The sequence below is a fragment of the Pezoporus occidentalis genome, unplaced genomic scaffold (assembly GCF_034315485.1).
Source record: "Pezoporus occidentalis ecotype Australia unplaced genomic scaffold, CSIRO_AGI_Poc_V1 ctg93, whole genome shotgun sequence".
Lineage (NCBI taxonomy): Eukaryota > Metazoa > Chordata > Aves > Psittaciformes > Psittacidae > Pezoporus > Pezoporus occidentalis.
This window is the reverse complement of record NW_026916294.1, coordinates 8,323,726-8,343,631: the sequence shown is the minus strand read 5'-3', so window position 1 is coordinate 8,343,631 and position 19,906 is coordinate 8,323,726. Positions and strand designations below refer to the sequence as shown.

The 19,906-nt window shown below is 44.5% G+C and overlaps 2 protein-coding genes across 3 annotated transcripts in view; one reads left to right on the top strand and one right to left on the bottom strand.

Moving 5' to 3' along the window:
- The window catches only part of DZANK1 (double zinc ribbon and ankyrin repeat domains 1), a 498,878-nt gene that overhangs the window by 15,598 nt on the left and 463,374 nt on the right, over positions 1 to 19,906 (bottom strand). Inside the window, 8 exon segments of the mRNA XM_062605957.1 lie at positions 859 to 976; positions 1,637 to 1,722; positions 2,269 to 2,393; positions 3,149 to 3,245; positions 3,630 to 3,747; positions 4,543 to 4,696; positions 5,333 to 5,457; positions 6,396 to 6,452. Of these exon segments, the coding sequence (XP_062461941.1) occupies positions 859 to 976; positions 1,637 to 1,722; positions 2,269 to 2,393; positions 3,149 to 3,245; positions 3,630 to 3,747; positions 4,543 to 4,696; positions 5,333 to 5,441 (807 nt within the window). The 5' untranslated portion in view covers positions 5,442 to 5,457; positions 6,396 to 6,452.
- Positions 8,193 to 17,270, top strand: POLR3F (RNA polymerase III subunit F). 2 transcript variants are annotated; one of them, XM_062605943.1, is made up of 9 exons: positions 8,193 to 8,335; positions 9,278 to 9,395; positions 9,877 to 9,944; positions 10,935 to 11,002; positions 12,075 to 12,187; positions 14,180 to 14,323; positions 15,062 to 15,169; positions 15,907 to 16,098; positions 16,756 to 17,270. In XM_062605943.1, exons 1-9 carry the CDS (start codon positions 8,280 to 8,282, stop codon positions 16,831 to 16,833), a joined length of 945 nt encoding a protein of 314 aa, XP_062461927.1. In that variant the 5' UTR covers positions 8,193 to 8,279; the 3' UTR covers positions 16,834 to 17,270. The 2 variants fall into 2 exon arrangements, with proteins under 2 accessions (XP_062461927.1, XP_062461928.1); XM_062605944.1 differs by lacking the exon at positions 10,935 to 11,002 and having other exon boundaries at positions 8,212 to 8,335.

Below are 19,906 nucleotides of genomic sequence, written 5' to 3'. Positions count from 1 at the left end.
GTGGATCTTCCACAGCAATGACATAAGCACTAGTTAGCAATGGAATAAGATACACATGCAGGTCCTGAAGATGCAGTGGTGGTTCTTGCAGGATGAGAGGAACCTGAATTTGGTAATGTTTTCTGACACTGGCAAATAAAACACAGTTTACTTTTTCATTGTTTCACTTATTAAAATATTTGGCACTTGAAGGAATTTATGGTTAATTTTGCCCATTGTTTAAGAATTACATTGGATTCAGTGATGAAGGTATTGAACAAAATCATAAAGTCACAGACTAGTTTGGATTGGAACTGATCTTAAAGCTCGTTCAGTTCCAACCCCCTGCCACAGATAGGGACACCTTCCACTAGACCAGATTGCACCAAGCCCTGTTCAACCTGGCCTTGAACACTGCCAGGGATGGGGCAGCCACAGCTTCTCTGGGCACCCTGTGCCAGGGCCTCAGCACCCTCACAATAAAGGATTTTTTCCTACTATGTGATCTAAATCTCCCCTCTGTCAGTTTAAAGCCATTCCCCCTTGTCCTGTCCCTACAGGCCCTTGTCAAAAGCCCCTCTCCAGATTTCTTTTTGGCCCCTTTAGTCACTTGGAGTTGCTCTAAGGTGTCCGCAGAGCCTTCTCTTCTCCAGGCTGAACAAGCCCAGCTCTCTCGGCCTATCTCAAGAGCAGGCGTGCTCCAGCCATTGGAGCATCTTTGTGACCTCCTCTGGACTTGTTCCAACAGCTCCACATCCCTCTTACGTTGGGACCACGAAGGAGTGACTAATGGATTTGCCAGCATTACAGGTGTAATTTTCTGAAGAATTTGTTTTCTCCAGAGATATAATTTGTTGATTGTTATGATGTTTTGCTGACCTGTGATCCTTCAGGGGGTGGAAAGCAGCGTACTGGCAGAGGTGGTACAGGACATCCACATTCCTGACAGAAGTGAGCCAAGGGGTCAGACAGGCGGGGTGCAGAGCAGCAGGCACATCTGAAAATAAGAACAAACTGACTGAGCTTGTTTTGGTATTGTACTGCTGCATAACAACGAATAATCTGGAGCTTGCTGTGACAGGGCTTAGGCCACTGGTTTCTCAGTTGCGGTTTCCAGGCTGTGGTGTCCATCAGACTATGCCCCAGCATCCATGACATGAGGTTCTGAACTATAAACAGCTTTGCAAGGTAGAAAGCTCTTTGGCTGCTATGGAGGTGAAGTCTCCTGACATACAATCTGTATCATGCCTCACTGCTGCACCATGGGGAACCGCTGATGTAGATCACAGAACCCTTCTAATACTGGCAAATGCTAAAGTTCTGTGAGACTACTCCCAGGAGCAGTTTTTACCTACAGCAGTGAGGGCTGTACTCCAATTTGAAAAGACAGCTTTTCCTCTGATCCTACAGGTGCTAGGAATATTCTTTTAAAGGCTGATAAGATAGTTGATAACTGTCTATGGTGAAGTGTAAATAAAACTATATGCAAGAGAAAGAATTTTCAAAGCCTTACCTAGATCATATTACCCAATTATGACCCGGAGTCTGTCTTTGCTTTCCTCATTTTCACAGAGCCCCACAGCATTATCAACTTAGTTGCAAAAGGCAATTGCTCAGTTACTTTCCAAGGACAAACGTGTTACCAGAAGTCACTTACTTGAGGAAATCTGTCTCCCTCTGGATCCTTGACAGCTGTGTGCTTGCTAAGCTTTTCCTGCTGGTCACTGCAGGAGAACTAGCAAACTGAAATAAAAGTTATTCTTTAGCCTGAATAAGCAAATATTTGCAAAACGTATATAAGAGTAGAAAATCAGCTAAAGATGTTATTTGAGGCAAACTGCACTGAAATACATTGCTTTAAGGAGTACCTACTACCCTTGATTTCCCATTAGCTGCATTAAAGATCCACAGCTTCTTCCAATGAAAATAAATCACTATTTACTTCCAAGACACCTTTACTGAATATTAAATGTCAACTTGCCAAGATATAGCAATAAGTATTTGCTAATTGCAGATTCAGTAATGAATTAGAAGAAAATTAGTAGGAATCTAAGTATTGTTAATTTGTTTTGCCTGGTTTTGTCCTTACTGATAATTGTTTTGCTTTGGGCCTTCCTATTCTAGCATGTCATTACCAGCAAATTTAAATGAGTACTGTATAATATAGCCCAAAGCATTAATTTCTGAGAGATTATATGAGTATGATCACACCTCTTCATATCTGTATTGTTTTGGAGCTCAGTTTTGATGACAGCCTTTTACAGTTTTCCTCAACACCTATTTGCTTACCTGTAATGAGTCTATAGGTGGTGCTGAGACGGATTCCTCACTGTACTCTGCTGTTTCCGAATGGCTGGCAAGGAGCTGTGGTCCTTGCAGGGACCTGTGAGTAGTCTTTCTTTCTGCTTCCAAGTCTAAAATTACAATAGTGTTATTCCACTGTCATTAACTTCGTGCAGTTAACATATATCTTAACATGAATATTACATGCCCTTGTAGTTTTAAATTAACTGAGCATATTTAAAGGTGTATTTGGCATCCAGATTATGGGTTCAAATAAACTGCATGGAATTACAGGATATTAATCTATATGAAACCTCATGCCTCTCTGAAAGAGCTTACTTTTGTATTTTACTCCATTTACAGTTTACTTCCTGTCTGCTCAAAGAGAAACCCATCTCTGAAGAGAAAATTAATGAGTAAACATTAATACAACCCCCTGCTCTTAAAGAGTCCCATTGCTGTTACCATGGAACAGGCTTTATCTATAAAGAAAATCGGGGTCAAGCTTTCATTTCTGCTTTGTACATTTATTTTGGAATCTTACTGCAAGCAACTCCCAGTAAAAAATTCTACAAAGGATTTGCAATCCTACCAATTTAACAGCACTTTCTGGCACAAAGGGAAATACTGACTGGGCCTTATCATGTTGCTGAGGAATGAATGACATTTAAATATGGTTTTAGGAGGTAATGTGAAACATATAGAAGGTAATCTTTGTTCTCTATTTGCAGCATTGAGCAATCTAAATTGGAATTCCCAGAGGATGTTCTGTCTTCTGAGGTGGTTTTAGAATTACCCATGGTTTACCAGTGATACAAGAGGAAAACTTTACACTATTTTCAGCTAAGACAGAAGCCTGTTTCAGCTTTATGAAGCAATACTACACCTTGAAAATCTTGGGGTGCTTCAATCCAGGCAGGCTTGATTTCCACATTGACTCCATTCTTCTTCGGTTTTGTAATAAATACACCACCTTTCTTCTCCTAAAAAGTAATTCCGTTTGAATTCTAAATGAAATTTTTGGTTTTGCTCTAATCCCCTCTTGCTATAATTTTTTGTGATGATTTTCAAAGTACATGGTTAAGGTATTTATTTTGATGCAAGCATTTGAAAAGCTTAAATTCTAAGTGTATTTTTAAAATATTTGATCTGAACTGCTCATAAAAGACCAGCAACAAAAAAGAGACAAAAAAATAATGTGTCCTCTTGAAATTTAAATATTACAAAAAGGACCAATGCAGCCGAGATGCTTAAAGAGAGGAAATAAAATGTATTAAAAGTATAGGCAGTCAAGGTTTAATCTCTAAATTGCATCATACATATAGCATCTTATATTCACACAAAGGGTTACAACTTCTAAAACTTACCTGAGTGGTGATATCTTTTAGGAGATTCTTGTCATCCTCTTCAACAGAGGAAAGGGCATTTGGTTGTTTGTACTCTACCAGAAACACCTTTGTTACAACTGTACTCTCCCTGCAGTCCCTGAAAATCAATTTTCACAAAGCTATAGACATCTCACAAATCCATGTGCAGCAACGAGTGAATCACTGATGGACATGGCTCATTTGCTGGAAGAGCCCTTCCAAGCTTAGAAGTTGGTAACTATAATCCTGGGCAACACTCTCATGAACTGCTCCTTTGTTTTGTTTTGTTTTCAGTTTAGAACATACATGATAAAAAGTTACCAATAAAACATACAGATACTTTAATCCCTCAACATCTTTTACACATAAAACTCTTGATATTCCCGTGTCTGCTTTCTGGAGTGATAGTGTTTGCCCGTGTTGCAGAAAATAGAGGAGAGCAAGACTTTTTTTCCCTTTCATAATACCTGCCATGACAGAACAAGGGGGAACGGCTTTAACCTGACGGGAGATTTAGATGAGACATTAGGAAGAAGTTCTTCCCTCTGAGGGTGCTGATGCCCTGGCACAGGTTGCCCAGAGAAGCTGTGGCTGCCCCATTGCTGGCAGTGTTCAAGGCCAGGTTGGACGGGGCTTGGAGCAACCTGGTCTAGTGTAAGGGGGCTGGAACTGGATGAGCTTTAAAGGTCCCTTCCAACCCAAACCATTCTATGATAATCCAACTGCACAAACACCTGATAAAGTGAATGAGAAAGTGAAGTCAGTGCAACCCATGCAAATCACTTTGATTGCAGACTGGCTGGGGAAAGGGGCGTTTACGAGGTATGGAATGCTTTAAACAACGCAAATCAAGGCCATGACTAGGATGTCTGTCCCTTGCCAACATACAACTGAAATAAAACAGGACACATACTTTGTAACTGCAAGTGCTTTGACCATTATTTTCCCAGCTGGTAACATGATAGGACCCTTATATCTAAAAGTGTTATGCTCTCCACAGCCAGGTTTTCTAAAGAGTTCTGGCTTACTTCCATCTAAAGTGTAATAAATAGAGACCTCAGGTGTATCTGAAAGACACAGAGAAAGTAATTAGTCAAACTATACTCAACCTGTGAAAAACAAGCTCTACACTTCACAGTACTCACTTCTGGGCTTGATTTTTCTCACATAAAAAAATAAGCAACTTCCATAAATGTCTGAATGCTTGGGACCAAAACTGTTTATCCCATGAAAAAAATGTGTTACTCAACAAGTATTTCTCTTCACAAAGTAGCTGTGCAATGGCTTTGCAGGAAAATATTGCACCAATTTGTCTGTTCTGATGACAGAAAAGGTATTTGCTCACATGGTAAAAGGTGACATTTCAAAAATTGGAAGGAAAACCTATGAGGTGAGCCTGGCATGTGATACTTTCACACACTGTTTTTGCAGTCAAAGCAAAATGCAACAGCTTAAGAGCCTGACCTTGGAAGCAATTAAGACTGCTAACGTATATGAAATAACTCATATGTCAGTAATAGTTTGAATGCATAAAATTAAGTTTATTTGATGTATCAAAACATGTTGGTTAATTTTGTAAGTTCCTTAACGAAATGCTCCCACATAAAAATAATCCTTTAATGCAAACAAAAATATAGAGGCTAAAATTTTCAAATGAACACATAAGAAAAGCTTTCACCTGGAGTCAGAGCTTTTATTCATACCTGATTTTATTTCTACAAGAGTATTTGTGTCTATTTCATGTTTAGCCTTCCCTGGAAGAGGGATTCGAAGTGGTATGACCTGAGGAACTGAGACAGAGCCAGCCGTCATTTTTCTCCACAGTGATCTTTGAGAAGAAAAACAAAAAGGCAGGCAACAATTTTTCTAAACAGAAGAATCCTTTGAGAGATACTTTGAATGTGATTCCTGTCTTCATTTTTTTTTTTTAAAAGAGAGAACACTGGATTCTTTAAACTCTTATTTCTTATCAATACTTGCATGATCTTCACATCGAAAAGGAGCAAGGTCCTAACAACCATCCCAATTCTAATTTATTCTCCTGTTTTAGAACTGTGAACAAAGCTTGAGATGAGCACTGTTGCATTCATTTCACTTGAACCTTCCTTGTCCAAGCCTGATTTCTATGTATTCCATTGAAACAGCTTTATCATCATACATCAACGATACATGGTAGGACTGAGTAACAGGGAAGTATCTCCACCCTAATGGCAGATTGGAGCCAGGCTCTTGTTTCACTGCAGCCATCTGCAATGGTATCTTGAAAGGGCTAAAGCAAGACAGCTACTGCTTAAGCTTATCTCAGCTATTGTGTGCACTAAGAATATACCCATAAAACAGGTGCCAAACATGATTTATCATAATTTACATAGTCATTATCATGTCACACAATTTAAGAATGAAAAATTGCATTTGGATATGATAACATACATAAGTACAAAAAGATGTACTCTAGATCTTGGGAACTGATACTCAGGGCCAGGAAACATGTCTACACTAGAAGCATTTTGTTCTGTAACCAACACTTTAATCCACCAGAAACATCTCTTACGCTATTCATCAATGCAGACAGTAATGATTCAGCACAGGAGGAGTTTGTTAGTCCATGCTCTGCCTGTGGCTATGCTGACATAGGCCACAGTGCTGCCCGTGGGTGCTCATCTCTTTGGCTAGCTTGCCCGAAACAGTAGTTAAGGACTGTGGCAGTTCTCAGTTAAACTTTCTTGGGCTGCATGCCGTAGCAGGGGAGAAACGATGGGTTTTTACCTGATGCAAAGGGGCAGAGAGTATCTTTCCTCAAGGACCCGCCTGCTCTTGTGACACCTGGACCAAAAGCACAGGACCTCATTTCAGCCTTCTGGAAGCCCACTGCTGGTGGGACACAATGGTCCTGCCGCCATCCCCAGCATGCCCAGCCCCTGCCCTGGCCTGGGCTCCATCCCTGTCTCCTGGGTCAGGCCCTACTTCCCGTACCCCCACACAGCCCACCCCACCTTACCCCACTCTGTCCCTGCTATACAGCATCTGGGCCACCCCACTTGATCCTGTCTTACAGCCCTGAGCACCCCACTTAATCCTACAGAATCACAGAATAGTTAGGGTTGGAAAGGACCTTAAGATCATCCAGTTACAGCCCCCCTGCCATGGGCAGGGACACCTCACACTAAACCATGTCACCCAAGGCTCTGTCCAACCTGGCCTTGAACACCACCAGGGATGGAGCATTCACAACTTCCTTGGGCAACCCATTCCAGTGCCTCATCATGCTTACAGTAAAGATCTTCTCCCTTATATCCAACCTAAACTTCCCCTGTTTAAGTTTGAACCTGCTACCCCTTGTCCTGTCACTACAGTCCCTAATGAAGAGTCCCTCCCCAGCATCCCTATAGGCCCCCTTCAGGTACTGGAAGGCTGCTATGAGGTCTCCACGCAGCCTTCTCTTCTCCATCCCACAGCCTTGACCACGCCACTTGACACCTGCTAGCAGGCCCCTGCTCAGTCCTGGCCACAGCCTTGCCCACCCCAATTGATCCCACTCCACCCCACAGCCTTGCCCAGACACTTGACCCCTGCTACTGAGCCCCTTGTCGATCCCACCCCACAGCCCTGTCCACCCCACTCGATCCCATCCCACAGCCCCGTCCACCCCACTCGATCCCATCCCACAGCCCTGTCCACCCCACTCGATCCCACCCCACAGCCCTGTCCACCCCACTCGATCCCACCCCACAGCCCTGTCCACCCCACTCGATCCCACCCCACAGCCCTGTCCACCCCACTCGATCCCACCCCACAGCCCTGTCCACCCCACTCGATCCCACCCCACAGCCCTCTCCACCCCATTCTATCCCGCCCACAGCCCTGTCCACCCCACTCGATCCCACCCCACAGCCCTGTCCACCCCACTCGATCCCACCCCACAGCCCTCTCCACCCCATTCTATCCCACCCCACAGCCCTGTCCACCCCACTCGATGCCGCCCCACAGCCCTGATCCCACCCCACAGCCCTGTCCACCCCACTCGATCCCACCCCACAGCCCTCTCCACCCCACTCGATGCCGCCCCACAGCCCTGTCCACCCCACTCGATCCCACCCCACAGCCCTCTAGATACCCCCCACAGCCCTCTCCACCCCACTCGATCCCACCCCACAGCCCTGTCCACCCCACTCGATCCCATCCCCCCACAGCCCTGTCCACCCCACTCGATCCCACCCCACAGCCCTGTCCCACTCGATCCCACCCCACAGCCCTGTCCACCCCACTCGATCCCACCCCACAGCCCTCCCACCCCACTCCCACAGCCCTCTCCACCCCATTCTATCCCACCCCACAGCCCTGTCCACCCCACTCTCCCACCCCACTCGATCTATCCCGCCCACCCCACAGCCCTGCGCACCCCGCTCGATACCGCCCCACAGCCGCGCTCACCCCGCGGGATCCTCCCCTCGACCCCGCTCCCCGTTACCACAGACGCCTCTCGCTTGGCCCCTCCCCTGGCCCCGCCAGCGCGGCCGCCCATTGGTTAGCGTCCCGCTCCTTAGCAACCAGCCCGCCCGCTCTTCTTCCCGTCGCGCCGGCTCTGACGCCAACTTCCCGCGCCTCCCGGTGGTGCTGTCGCGGCTGGCGGCGGCCCGGCCCGGCCGCGCCATGGCGGAGGTGAAGGTGAAGCCGGAGGTGCCCGACCCCGTGGATATCGAGAGCAGGTGCGGGGCGGGGAACGCGCAGGCAGCGGGGGTAGGAGGGCCGGGAAGCGGCGGGACGCGCTGGGGGTGTGTGGAGGCTGGCAGGGAGGTGAGGGGGACGCCAGGAAATAGGTCTGGAGGAGAGGCGCGGTGCTGTTGGGGGCAGTGTGTGTTGTGTGTCAGGGCAGAGAGGTGCTTGGGTGGCAGTGCGGGTTAGTTCTGGTCACACTTTCGGCTGCTCTGGAGGTTTTCTGTTCCGGGAAGGGGGGATTGTGGCCTTTCTGCGTTCTTTTACAAGGTATTTCATCAGTATTTGCTTTCTCTCATGCTAGTATCGTACTTCCTGTGAGAGCCTTTTGTATAGAGAAGCTGTAGAGGGATCTTTAAGTCTGTGGTGTTAATAATGAGACCAACGTCAAAGTAAAGTGGAGCACCGTTTTCAGTGTTGTCACAGAAGAAAAGCAGTTTGTCCAGCAGGTGCAGCAGCGTGTTTGTCAGCACGGCAAATAGATATCAAGTTCTCTCAAAAGATGTCAAGTTCTCTCAATAGATGTGACCAGGAATGTAGTCATAGGACAGGGAATGGTTTTAAGCTGACAGAAGGATATTGAGATGAGACATTGGGAAGAAATTCTTCCCTGTGAGGGTGCTGAGGCCCTGGCACAGGGTGCCCAGAGAAGCTGTGGCTGCTCCATCCCTGGCAGCGTTCAAGGCCAGGTTGGACAGGGCTTGGAGCAACCTGCTCTAGTGGAAGGTGTCCCTTCCTGTGGCAGGGAGTTGGAACTGGATGAGCTTTAAGGTCCCTTCCAACCCAAACCAGTCTGGGATTCTAAGAAGTGATTCATGAGTGCTTTTTCTATAAGTTGTTCTTTTTCCTGTCTTCTATTCTGGCTGCAGTACCATTTGGATTTGGTTTTGGATGCCATAGAACATGATTTTAAACTAGCTTTTCTCCTCCCTTAGGATTATTGAGCTGTGCCATCAGTTCCCTCATGGTATCACAGACCAGGTGATTCAAAATGATATGCCTCACATGGAAGCCCAGCAGCGAGCCATGGCAATCAACAGGCTGCTCTCAATGGTAGGGAGATCTCACCTTCCTGTTATTTCAGCCAACCCAGAGCACTCTTCATACACCCAGTCTGCTTGGTAGCAGCCTGTTGGGCAGGGCTAGCAAATGAATCCCTTTGGATTTAGCATTATTTGCCATAATACACAGCTACCATCCTTACTTTTGGTTGCCATAAGCACTTATCATTGCCAAAGCAAATGAAAACTTGGCTTACGAAATTAACATGAACATGTATATCCATGTGGATTTCTAGGTGAGGAAGTTACTATTGAGAAGTACATTGGCTTGTTTGGTTTTTTTTTTCCTGGTTATTTATCGGGGGGGGAAATATTCTCAAGGGTATTATTGTTTCCAGCGTTAGAAATGTTAGTTCTCCCTTTAGCCAACTGACATGAAATAAGATTTTTATTTTGGAAGTTTAGAAGATTCTTGCCAGGTTCTGAAACAAGCTATTTGAAGGAAAATAAATGCATGTGCCCACCTCTCCTAGGGCCAACTGGATCTTCTCAGAAGCAATGCAGGTCTCCTGTACAGAATCAAAGACTCTCAAAATGCAAGGTAAGCCTCTTATTTGCTGGATAAATATATTTGGGACACCGTTCTGCAAGTCATGTGCAGCCTTGCTGAGGAGACACAGCAGCGTAATATGGATTCTGTAACATGGATGTTATGAGACATAACTGCTTGTTTCAGGAGGTACATTTAAATCCCCTGAGCTGATCCTGACAATTGTTTTGGATGTAGTGGTTTCTATTGAACAGAGCTGTAACTTCCTAGCAGAGTTCCTAGTCCAGATGATTACAAAGAGATCTGTGCAAATGTATGTATATACTCAGGTGAAAGCCAGCTGAAGCCTGACCAAACCCTCCGGAGTCTGGGGTTCTGTGGTCTTCCTCACTGCTCATGTTTCAGGATCAGCAATCACCTTTACAGCTGTTCCAGGGGGGCACACGATCGCTTTGGTTTACTAAAGTGTACCTTCAAATCATGTTTTGTGATGCCTGTGTAAGTCTGAGTGAGAGATGCAGAGGCATACTTCTGAAAAGAAACATCCTTTCAAATTATCCTCAGTGCAGGCATCTCATCTTCTTTTTCAGATGCTTTAGAAGAAGACTGTCAAGTTCAGGCTTTCTCAGACAAGTGAAAAGACATGTCTGAGAGTTGGGAGCATGCTACTATTCTTTTGAAGATGCTCTGTCTAGAGACAGATTATCCTAAATTATGCTCTGTGCTGTGTTCGGCCTTCCCTAGCTGAGTTAGTACGTGACCCCAGATTCCCTATTGTGATGACACATTGAGTAACTCCCTCGTTGCAGCTTTTCCTTCATACTGTGCTCTTTTCTCTTTATTGTGGCTTCTCACTGGCAAGCTTGACTGGATCCAGAGAGGTTTAGTGTCATGTATTATATTGGCCAATGGCTGGCTTATTGTGTAGAGGTTCTATTTTGTGTGTTGGTTCTTTTCATAGTACTTGTTTGCAGTTTAAAACAAATTCAACTTTTGAATTTTGAGCCTTTCAAAAACCCTGATATCTGTCTTTTTTTACAGTAAAATGAAAGGCTCTGACAATCAAGAGAAGCTGGTTTACCAAATTATAGAAGATGCAGGGAACAAAGGTACTTTAATTGTGAATGTTTACTTACAGAACTTCCTGCCCAAACTTTTAAATGCTTGTTCAGATAATACAAATATGAAATCTGGAGTCCCCAACCCAGGTCTGTAGTTAATGTTCCATGTGTCTGCATTTTAAAAACAAATGAGAAGATGACCTATTTCTCTATTAAAATACCAACCTATCCTGGTTGACTTTTTGGGGGGGCTCTTCCAGAATACTTGGAACATCTTTCTCCCTCTCTGCTCTAGTGAAACAACCCCCTACCCCATCCTCCCTGCAGTTCTTTGTCCAGCTCTGGGCCCCCCAACCCAAGAGGGATGTGAAGCTGATGGAGTGAGTCCAGAGGAGGCCGTGAAGATGCTCTGAGGGCTGGAGCACTTCTGCTCGGCAGACAGGCTGAGAAGCTGGGCTTGTTCAGCCTAGAGAAGAGAAGGCTTCTAGAAGACCTTAGAGCAGCTTCCAGTGCTTAGAGGGGCTGTGACAAGAAAGCTGGAGAGGGCCTTTTGACAAGAGCAGGTAGGGATAGAACAAGTGGTTTTAACCTGACAGAGGGGAGATTAAGATGAGCCATTAGGAACAAATTCTTCCCCATGAGGATGCTGAGGCCCTGGCACAGGTTGCCCAGAGAAGCTGTGGCTGCCCCATCTCTTGCAATGTTCAAGGCCGGGTTGGACGGGGCTTGAAGGAACCTGGTTTAGTGGAAGGTGTCCCTGCCTGTGGCAGGGGCTTGGAACTGAACAAGCTTTAAGGTCCCTTCCAAGCCAGACTATTCTATGACTCCGTGTATTCATGTTGGCAGTAAAGTGGGGTCTACTTGTAAGAGCCCTCAGAGCAAAGCACAGAATGACAGCATGGTGGTTGTGGTATGTTTCTTGGTTTTGTTAGTTGTTTGTTTTGTTCTGTCCCCTTCTGCCCGTTTCCTCCCTTTTGCTGGGAGTGGTAGGATTGAGGGTACACCCTGTGGCTGGCAAGCAAGTCAAGCAGTCCTGTGATGTGACTTTTGGTTTGTGAGTATGTACAGAAGCAAATGGTTTCTTTCATTAATTTCTGTTCACGTCTCTGTTTTTAAACAGGTATTTGGAGCAGGGACATTAGATACAAAAGTAATTTGCCTTTAACGGAGATCAACAAGATACTGAAAAACTTGGAAAGCAAGAAACTAATTAAAGCAGTTAAATCTGTGGCAGTGAGTATCTGTGACTGCTTTTTTGGGGTGTTTTTTTTATTCTAACAATTTCCAGCATTTGCTGCATGTAGATTTGAATGGGAATGTGAGCAGAGAAACCTCATTCATTCTGCCTCCAACTTTCTCATTGACTGTACACCAGTGTTTGACTCTCTGCTTTAGTATACAGGTTTGGGGTGCAGCGATACAAGAAGCCATAATGTTTATTAAATAATCAATATACCACTAACAAACTGATTTAACTAATAAACACATGACTAGTAATATACAGTCCTATCACTCTTCCCAGCATTACTAATTACACATGGTTACTAACAAATTGCAGTTCTAGATCTCTTAACTCTTCATTGCACACAACTGTTGTTATAGTTCTGCTACCCTTCACAAAACCCTCTCTCTGCTTGCTGCTGATCTCCAATTATGGCACCCTTTTCTCTGCACTTCCATACCTGGTCTTTAAGACTTAAATATGGGGAAGGTTTTGGTGTGTTCTCCCCAGCATCCTATGGGCTTGGATTCACAGATGTGCTTCTCTGCTGTCTGTACACATCCATTCTCCTGCTGGCTGCAGATCCTGCCCTCTATCGCTCCCTATTTTTATACCTTATTCTCCTTTTCTGTTTCTTAACTGTTTTTCTACCACTCTTATTTCTCCACGCAATGTCCACGCAAATAAGCAACCTGTCTGTAATTCCTTTTTCTCCATTGGTCCCAATGTTGCTGTATCACAGTTTGGTATTTCTGATACTGAAACAACCTCAGCCTTTTACACGGGACAGGTGATAAGGTTACCTAGCTGCAAGTGGCCATGCAAGGTTCCTGTCTCCTGGAGATCCTGAAACTCCCTTCAGTTATCCGGTTCATACCGGATTTGTGTTGTTTACCTTAAACAATTTCTAAGACATTTGATTCTGTTTTACCTTGGTTCCTCTACTTTGTTCCAGTTGCTCAAGTACTTTATGTGCAAACAGTTTGCGTATCAGAGTAGGGCTTATCCTTTTCCATGCTTTTTCCTCATGCTCTTACAATGCTCATGCAGCATCTGTTCTCCTTACCTGCTTCATTACAAATCATTAGTATTAGCATGTTCTTTGGACCCTTTCCTGGTTTTCAGCAGAGGTTCGGTCTTGTTGCAGGGCCTGGTAAACCAGGAAGTCTACTTGTTTGTGAACTAGAAAGTTTTATGTTGTGTGCTTTTATTTTGTGCTGATCTCATCTGCACCTTGGAGACAATACCTTGTCTTGTGTGTGTGAGTTTGTCAGGGGGAGTGAGAGGTGAAGGTAACTTCCTGAAAAAAAGTGGAGATAAAGAAGTTTGACACAGAAAAGCAGTCGCTTTTTCATGTCCTTCTGAGAGATGCTGGCTTCATCTAGTTATACAGGGGATGTAATGCTGCTAAAATAGCTTCAGGGGTTGCTGAGTTAGTCCTTTGGATGACCATTGTCCTTTAACTAGCTGACTACTACTATCAGGACTGAAGCAGCATTCCCATTCACCCTGTCTAGTTGTGGCAGTAAGGAGTGGGCTCGTAAGGGCTGACTAGCTGCAGGGTTTAATCATGTAGGGGTGGTCCTATCATCATTGTACAGGTTGAACCCTGCAGAAGCAGTTGGAAACTTCTCCATTAAGTTTGTCTTTGCTGTCTTCTGGAGACACTTTCCTGTCATCTTTCAATTGTGGAGGGGAATTAGAGTCAATATGCTACGCTTAAGTTCTGAGACCTCCTTCAGTGAGGTTTGTATTGTGTGCACATTGCTGGTATTCTGGACTCTCCTACCACTATGTTATAAAATAATTAGGAATCTAGATATATTGATCTTTATCTCCATGCTATCTGAGGGTCAGACATGTTAAGGATAGCTCGAGTCAGCTGGATGGCTGTGCCCTGAGTTTTAGGAGTAATGAACCATCTCTTTGGCAGATACAATCTTAAATCTTCCTTTCTTAAGGAAGACTTCCTGATGTTAAAAGCTGCATGTTTTCTCCAACAGGCATCCAAGAAGAAGGTGTATATGCTATATAACCTGCAGCCTGACCGCTCGGTGACTGGTGGGGCTTGGTACAGTGACCAAGACTTCGAATCGGAGTTTGTGGAGGTGTTAAATCAACAATGTTTTAAATTTCTACAGAGTAAGGTGAATGCCACTGCTAAAGTCAACTTCTGTTTGTTTTGTGCAAATAATTATGCTCTTTATAAAACCAGTGACAGGCAAGGCTTAAGTTTTCCATAGTGTTTCCCATAAATGTTGACTGTTGTTAGAACCAGATTGGCAAATCTGCACTGGTTTATTTTTGTCCCAGCAAGTGGGATGGTGTTGTGTTTTAATAATGCGTATTTTCACACGCTGTGCAGGGAGTGAAGCCTTCTGTCTCCAAGATCCATTGACAAGCTAGGCAGCACCAACAAATCCAGCAAAAATCACTGTTCCCTGCAGAGCTCCTAATTTCTGAGAGGTTATAGGGTGCTTAGATAACAGTTTTCCCTAGTTTACCTGCAGGAGAAGCCTGCTCTTGCTTAAATAAGTCCTATGCAGATTGCTTCATTTCTCTATTCCATTAAAATATATTTTAACAGAAAATAGGGACTGCAGGGACTTTCTTTCTTTGCCAACAAAATGCCAAATGCTGCTATTCCTTCTCAGTAACCTAAATCACTCTGTAAATTTTGTCATATTTCTTGTAATATTTTCTTTGGTTGTGCGCTGCATTGTCTCACAGTTTTAAGGACACAGCTTTGAATGTTAAAGAAAAAACATGTCCCAGAGATAGTGTGGAAATCAACTTTTGTATTTCGGTCTGCCTGAAACAGAAACATGAAGGAGGCTCTTGGCAGTGGGTACTGACTGTAACTCATCTTTGCTTTTCTTCCTCAGGCAGAGGCTGCTCGTGACAGCAAACAGAATCCCATGATACAGAGGAACAGCTCATTTGCCTCATCCCATGAGGTGTGGAAATACATCTGTGAACTGGGTATCAGTAAGGTCAGAACAAATTCATTTTACTACTGTCAAAATTGTCAGTGCATGACTAGTGCAACTAGGAGTTGGTTGGGTCCTGCAAATTGGCTGAGGGTTCAGTAACTGCTTTAGTACCCTATGGTTACTGCACTGGAGGTGGGATTTGCTGCTTGACTGCTTTGTGAAGAGAGTCATTGATGCTGCATGGGACTCCAGAATAGACTGTACCTGTGGGTTTTCAAAGAGTTACAAAAGAATTAGCATTCACATCCTTGTGGATGAAATAAAACTGAGTTCAAAGTAAATGCGCCTTTAAAAGTCTGAACCAGTTTATAATTTCTCTCAAGTTTCCCTATGTACTTTAAGCAGTTCTAGGGGTGGGGAAAAAAAAAGGAGGGGAAAAAAACCTTGCAAGTATCCATTGTTAGGTGTATCTTCAGCAGGCTTGTCTTTTTACAAGAATTTTCCTCTAAAACTGGAAGTGTGTAGTGTTTGGATGATATAGACACTTGAGGTGCATAGGGAAGCTTTTTGGTAAGCCAAGGCTAGTGTAGCCCCAAAGTGCTTGGGAGGTAGGAGGTATTGGTCTGTGCTTTTCTTTTTGTATCTGCGTAGCCTCATAAAGTGCCCAGCATCATCAGTGCCTTCATCTGGGCCAGGTTAGAACCCTAAGGATTTGTTACTCAACGTGCTGGCTCATTTCCTTCTTGCAGGAGTTGTTGGCATGTATCTTTACTAGTGTTGTCCAAATTGTTTCTTAGGTAGAGTTGTCGATGGAAGACATAGAAACCATTTTAAATACGCTCATATATGATGGAAAAGTGGAGATGACTATTATTGCTGCAAAGGAAGGGACGGTAGGCAGTGTGGATGGACAGATGAAGTTGTACAGAGCCGTCAGTCCTCTCATACAGCCCACTGGATTAGTCAGGACACCCTGTGGACTCTGCCCTGTAAGTAATTAATTCTGTGTATGAATAGGTGGGTGCATTCAGATTTTCAATACAGTCATGCAAATGGCCAGCAGGCTCACTAAAAAGTTATGTCCATGAGTGATCCTTGTGGCTTTCTAAGCCAGCTAAGCTTAGGAGCGTTATCCATGATGCTTTAGCTATGGTGCAACAGGCAGGTTCTTCAGTTTAGACTAGGATGCTTCCCACTTATATCTGTCTTTTCCCTGGACTGTATATGAAAAGGTACTCTCAAGTGTAGCCCTTTCCAAATTTTATAGTATATTTTCTGATCCCAAGTGCCCCCTGAGCCTTCTCTTCTCCAGACTCCCCCCTGCCCCCCCAGGTCTCTCAGCTGTTCCTCATCACACTTGTGCCCAGACCCTTCACCAGCTCCGTTGCCCTTCTCTGGACCCACTCCAGCATCTCTACATGTCGCTTATTGTGAGGGGCCCTGAACTGAACACAGTGTTTGAGGTGCAGCCTCCTCAGTGCGAAATACAGGGGGACGATCACTGCCCTGGTCCTGCTGGCCACACTGTTGCTGATACAGGCCTCTGTCAGACTACTGCTTATCTATTGGAGAAGGAGCGTGTTATTCCTGTCAGATCCTGCTTGCTGTATATCATTTCTCTGCTGACATGGGGCTTTCTTTTGTAGGTTTTTGATGACTGCCATGAAGGTGGTGAGATTTCTCCATCAAACTGTATTTATATGACAGAGTGGCTGGAGTTTTAAAGTGAAACTGTAAACTGGACTCATGCTTCACAGCCAAGGTGACCAAGTGGCTTGCTTTTTAAAAAGCAGACTTCTTAAACTTGTGAGCAGCTTCAGGACATTGGAGTGACTTTGCTTTTAATGAAACATAAAGCAGCAACACATCAGTTCTCCAAGGAGTCCTGTGAGTGGACTGGAAATCGAGTCAGCACTGAAAATCAAGGCTGAAGTGGAAATACAGACCCCTTCTTGTACCAAAAATTGGCTGTGCGATTTGGTAAGTGCCATAGAACAGCTGGGTGGTGATGCACCACTTCAAGGGTTGTGTTGAGTACTTGACAGGTGCTTATTCAAGTATCTTATGTGGGAAAGACCTGAATACATCAAACAGAACTCAGTCTTTATTATCTTTCTTACCTGCTAATTTATCATTAAACCCCTGATTCTTTTCTCATGTATATTTGTGTTTCATTTCTACCGTTGCCTGGTGGTGCATCCCTTGTGTTTATCCCTTCATCTGACAGCTACAAGAGCATCATCAAATCTGTGCTGGTGTGTTCTGGCAGCTGCATCATGTATGCCGTTATGAAAATTTGAGTAGATGTGTTCTGGGAAGATGCATTTCCCAGAAGAGGAAAGAAAGAGTGTGATGGTACAGGGAAAATTTTTATAGATGATCTGAATACCCTCAGGGTTGGAAAAGATGTCGGTGACAGTTGTTGGTACATAAATATGACCTCTGGCCTTGGTTTGTGATTTGGGAAAGGCATGATACCAGCATATCATCAAAAAGCACAACCTTCTCAATGTGATGCAGAGCCAGTTTCTGCGTATCTTGTGTGACCTCTCTGGCTCCTCTGTGTGACTGGAATGATGAATTGGCAATTGTGTGGTACAGTCTGTACGTTACAGACTGTGGTGTTGTCATAAGCCTCTCAAGAGAGAGCTGTCTCTAGATTCCGCTGGTTATTGATGTCCATCTGGCAGTTGTAGAGGGGTCATGGTGTCTTTGGAAAATGCAGGTTCAGATCAGGGAAGTAAACAGATACTTGTACCAGCTATGTTATGCTAATTAGCGACTCCACCTCTTCCTTACCCTATAATCAAGCAACCTCTAAGGAAAACCAGTCAGCTTCCTTCTGGTAAGTGAGAATGTTGTGCATGTAGGGTACAGCCAGTTCCAGAGTAAGAGACTGAGTGATGTACTAGCAGCAGGGCACTGTGCAGACACTCTTCTCCCAGTACAAGTACCTGTGGCTTCATTTTGCTTCATCCAGGTTGGATCTCTACTCATCCTCTTCACAAACAGCCTCCCAGCACTGGGCAACGAGTGGGCCAAGCATAATGCTGGACCTGTTGCATCTAGCTATTTTCAAGATTCCCTGTCTGAAAATAAGCCCTCCTGGGCACTGTGTTGAGGGGGCAATGGTCAAGCACTTCTACAACAACTGAGTTATCAGCTTGCCAGGTAATTGGACCACAAGTAGCAAGCGGTTGGGCTGACAGATTTTGGAAGACAGCTTACCAAATAAGGGTAGGAGTCTTTACATCAGCTATTTCAATACTGTCCAGGAGTTCTTCCCTTCTAAAAGTAGACTGGATCACGTATAGAAATGTTCAAGTTTTCCTTGACCCCCACCTTCCTACTTACATCGTGGGTTGTGGACAGAAGGTAAATGTTGAACAAAGAATAAAACAAAAACATGGTTTCTGTCCTCCTATTCAGGGAGGGTGTAGATAGAGGCAAAGGCTCCTTGTTTGTGGGCAGCTGGGCATGCTGTCTCCAGCAAACAACTAGTAGTGATAAGCTGAATGTGATTGTTTACCTCCTGTGAGCACCCACAGCCAGCTCACTCTTTTGTTGCAGAGGTGACAGGGATGCATTATCTCTGCAGAGGCAGAAGAGCTCTTACAAAAAGAGTATTGGGATTTAAATGATCAGATGTTTATTCTTTCTCTGCCACTTTAACCACTCAGCACACTTAAGCCTGAGGAAAATGCTGCTTCAGATACCTGTTATGTGGCCAAAGGTAATTTCATTGAGGTGTGGGGCTGGGGTTGCCTTTTGTCTTCTTGTGTTCAAAGAGGACCTAACACAATGGGGTCCTGAATCCTCCTGCTGGCAGAGATAAGTCGTTGTTTGTGCTCTGCTTCATAGCTTTGAGGCAAACAACATGTCTTTATCATTCAGGTATGTCACTTCATGCAGTATAACCATATTCACTGGCAATAGGAAAACGCAGAGCTTGTCTGTGAACAGCTTAAGGAAGCAGAGAATTGGTTTATTAAGCTCTCTAAATTCTGGCTCATTTGTATAGGGTTTACCTGGTTTAGATGACCTGTGTGGTCTCTGAAGCTTCCTGGTGTTGCAGCTCTAACAAAGCTTCTCAAATCTGGAAAAACACATCTATGCCTACAGAGAAAAGAAAGCCGTGTCACTTGCCTATGTGCAAAATAGGAATCTGATCTACTTATAACTGAATTGGAGGAATGATCTTTCTGTCACTCTGGTTTGTCACAAACCTGGCTAATCTGTCAGCCTGTAATTCTTCCTTAAAAAGGGAGTAAATGCTAAAAGGTAACCGTATAGTGTTTTTTTTTTTCTGCCTGAGTTGCCAGGTAGGAGACTGAAGAAAAGCTGTCCCTTTTACAAACTGGTATGAGATGGAACCTTTTGAGGAAGCTACAATACTAGCTCCAGTACTGAATGTGAGTGAACATACTCAGCCGTAGAAAGCTGAGAGCTAAAGTTAACCCTCAAAAGATGGATGACTGCTTGGAAACATGACCTGTTCCTTTCTTTAGGCAAGCCTCCTAGGAGAGGCTCCAGTTGGGCAGGTACCTCCTGGGTTGGAGAGCTCACCCTTGTGCAGTGCAGACCCTGCTGTGAACCTACCAAGCTGCTCGGAGCTGTTTCCTCACCAGTGGTAACCAACTGTCCAAAGGCAAGTGGAGGGCTGTCACACCCCAGTGCCATCTCCACATGGGATCAAGTGCCAGACTGCTTTTCAATTTCCAAGAGAAACAGGAACTTCAGTACCAGGCTGTATTGTGAACTGACAGAGGAACTGTCTGACGTGTCTAGCCTTTACAG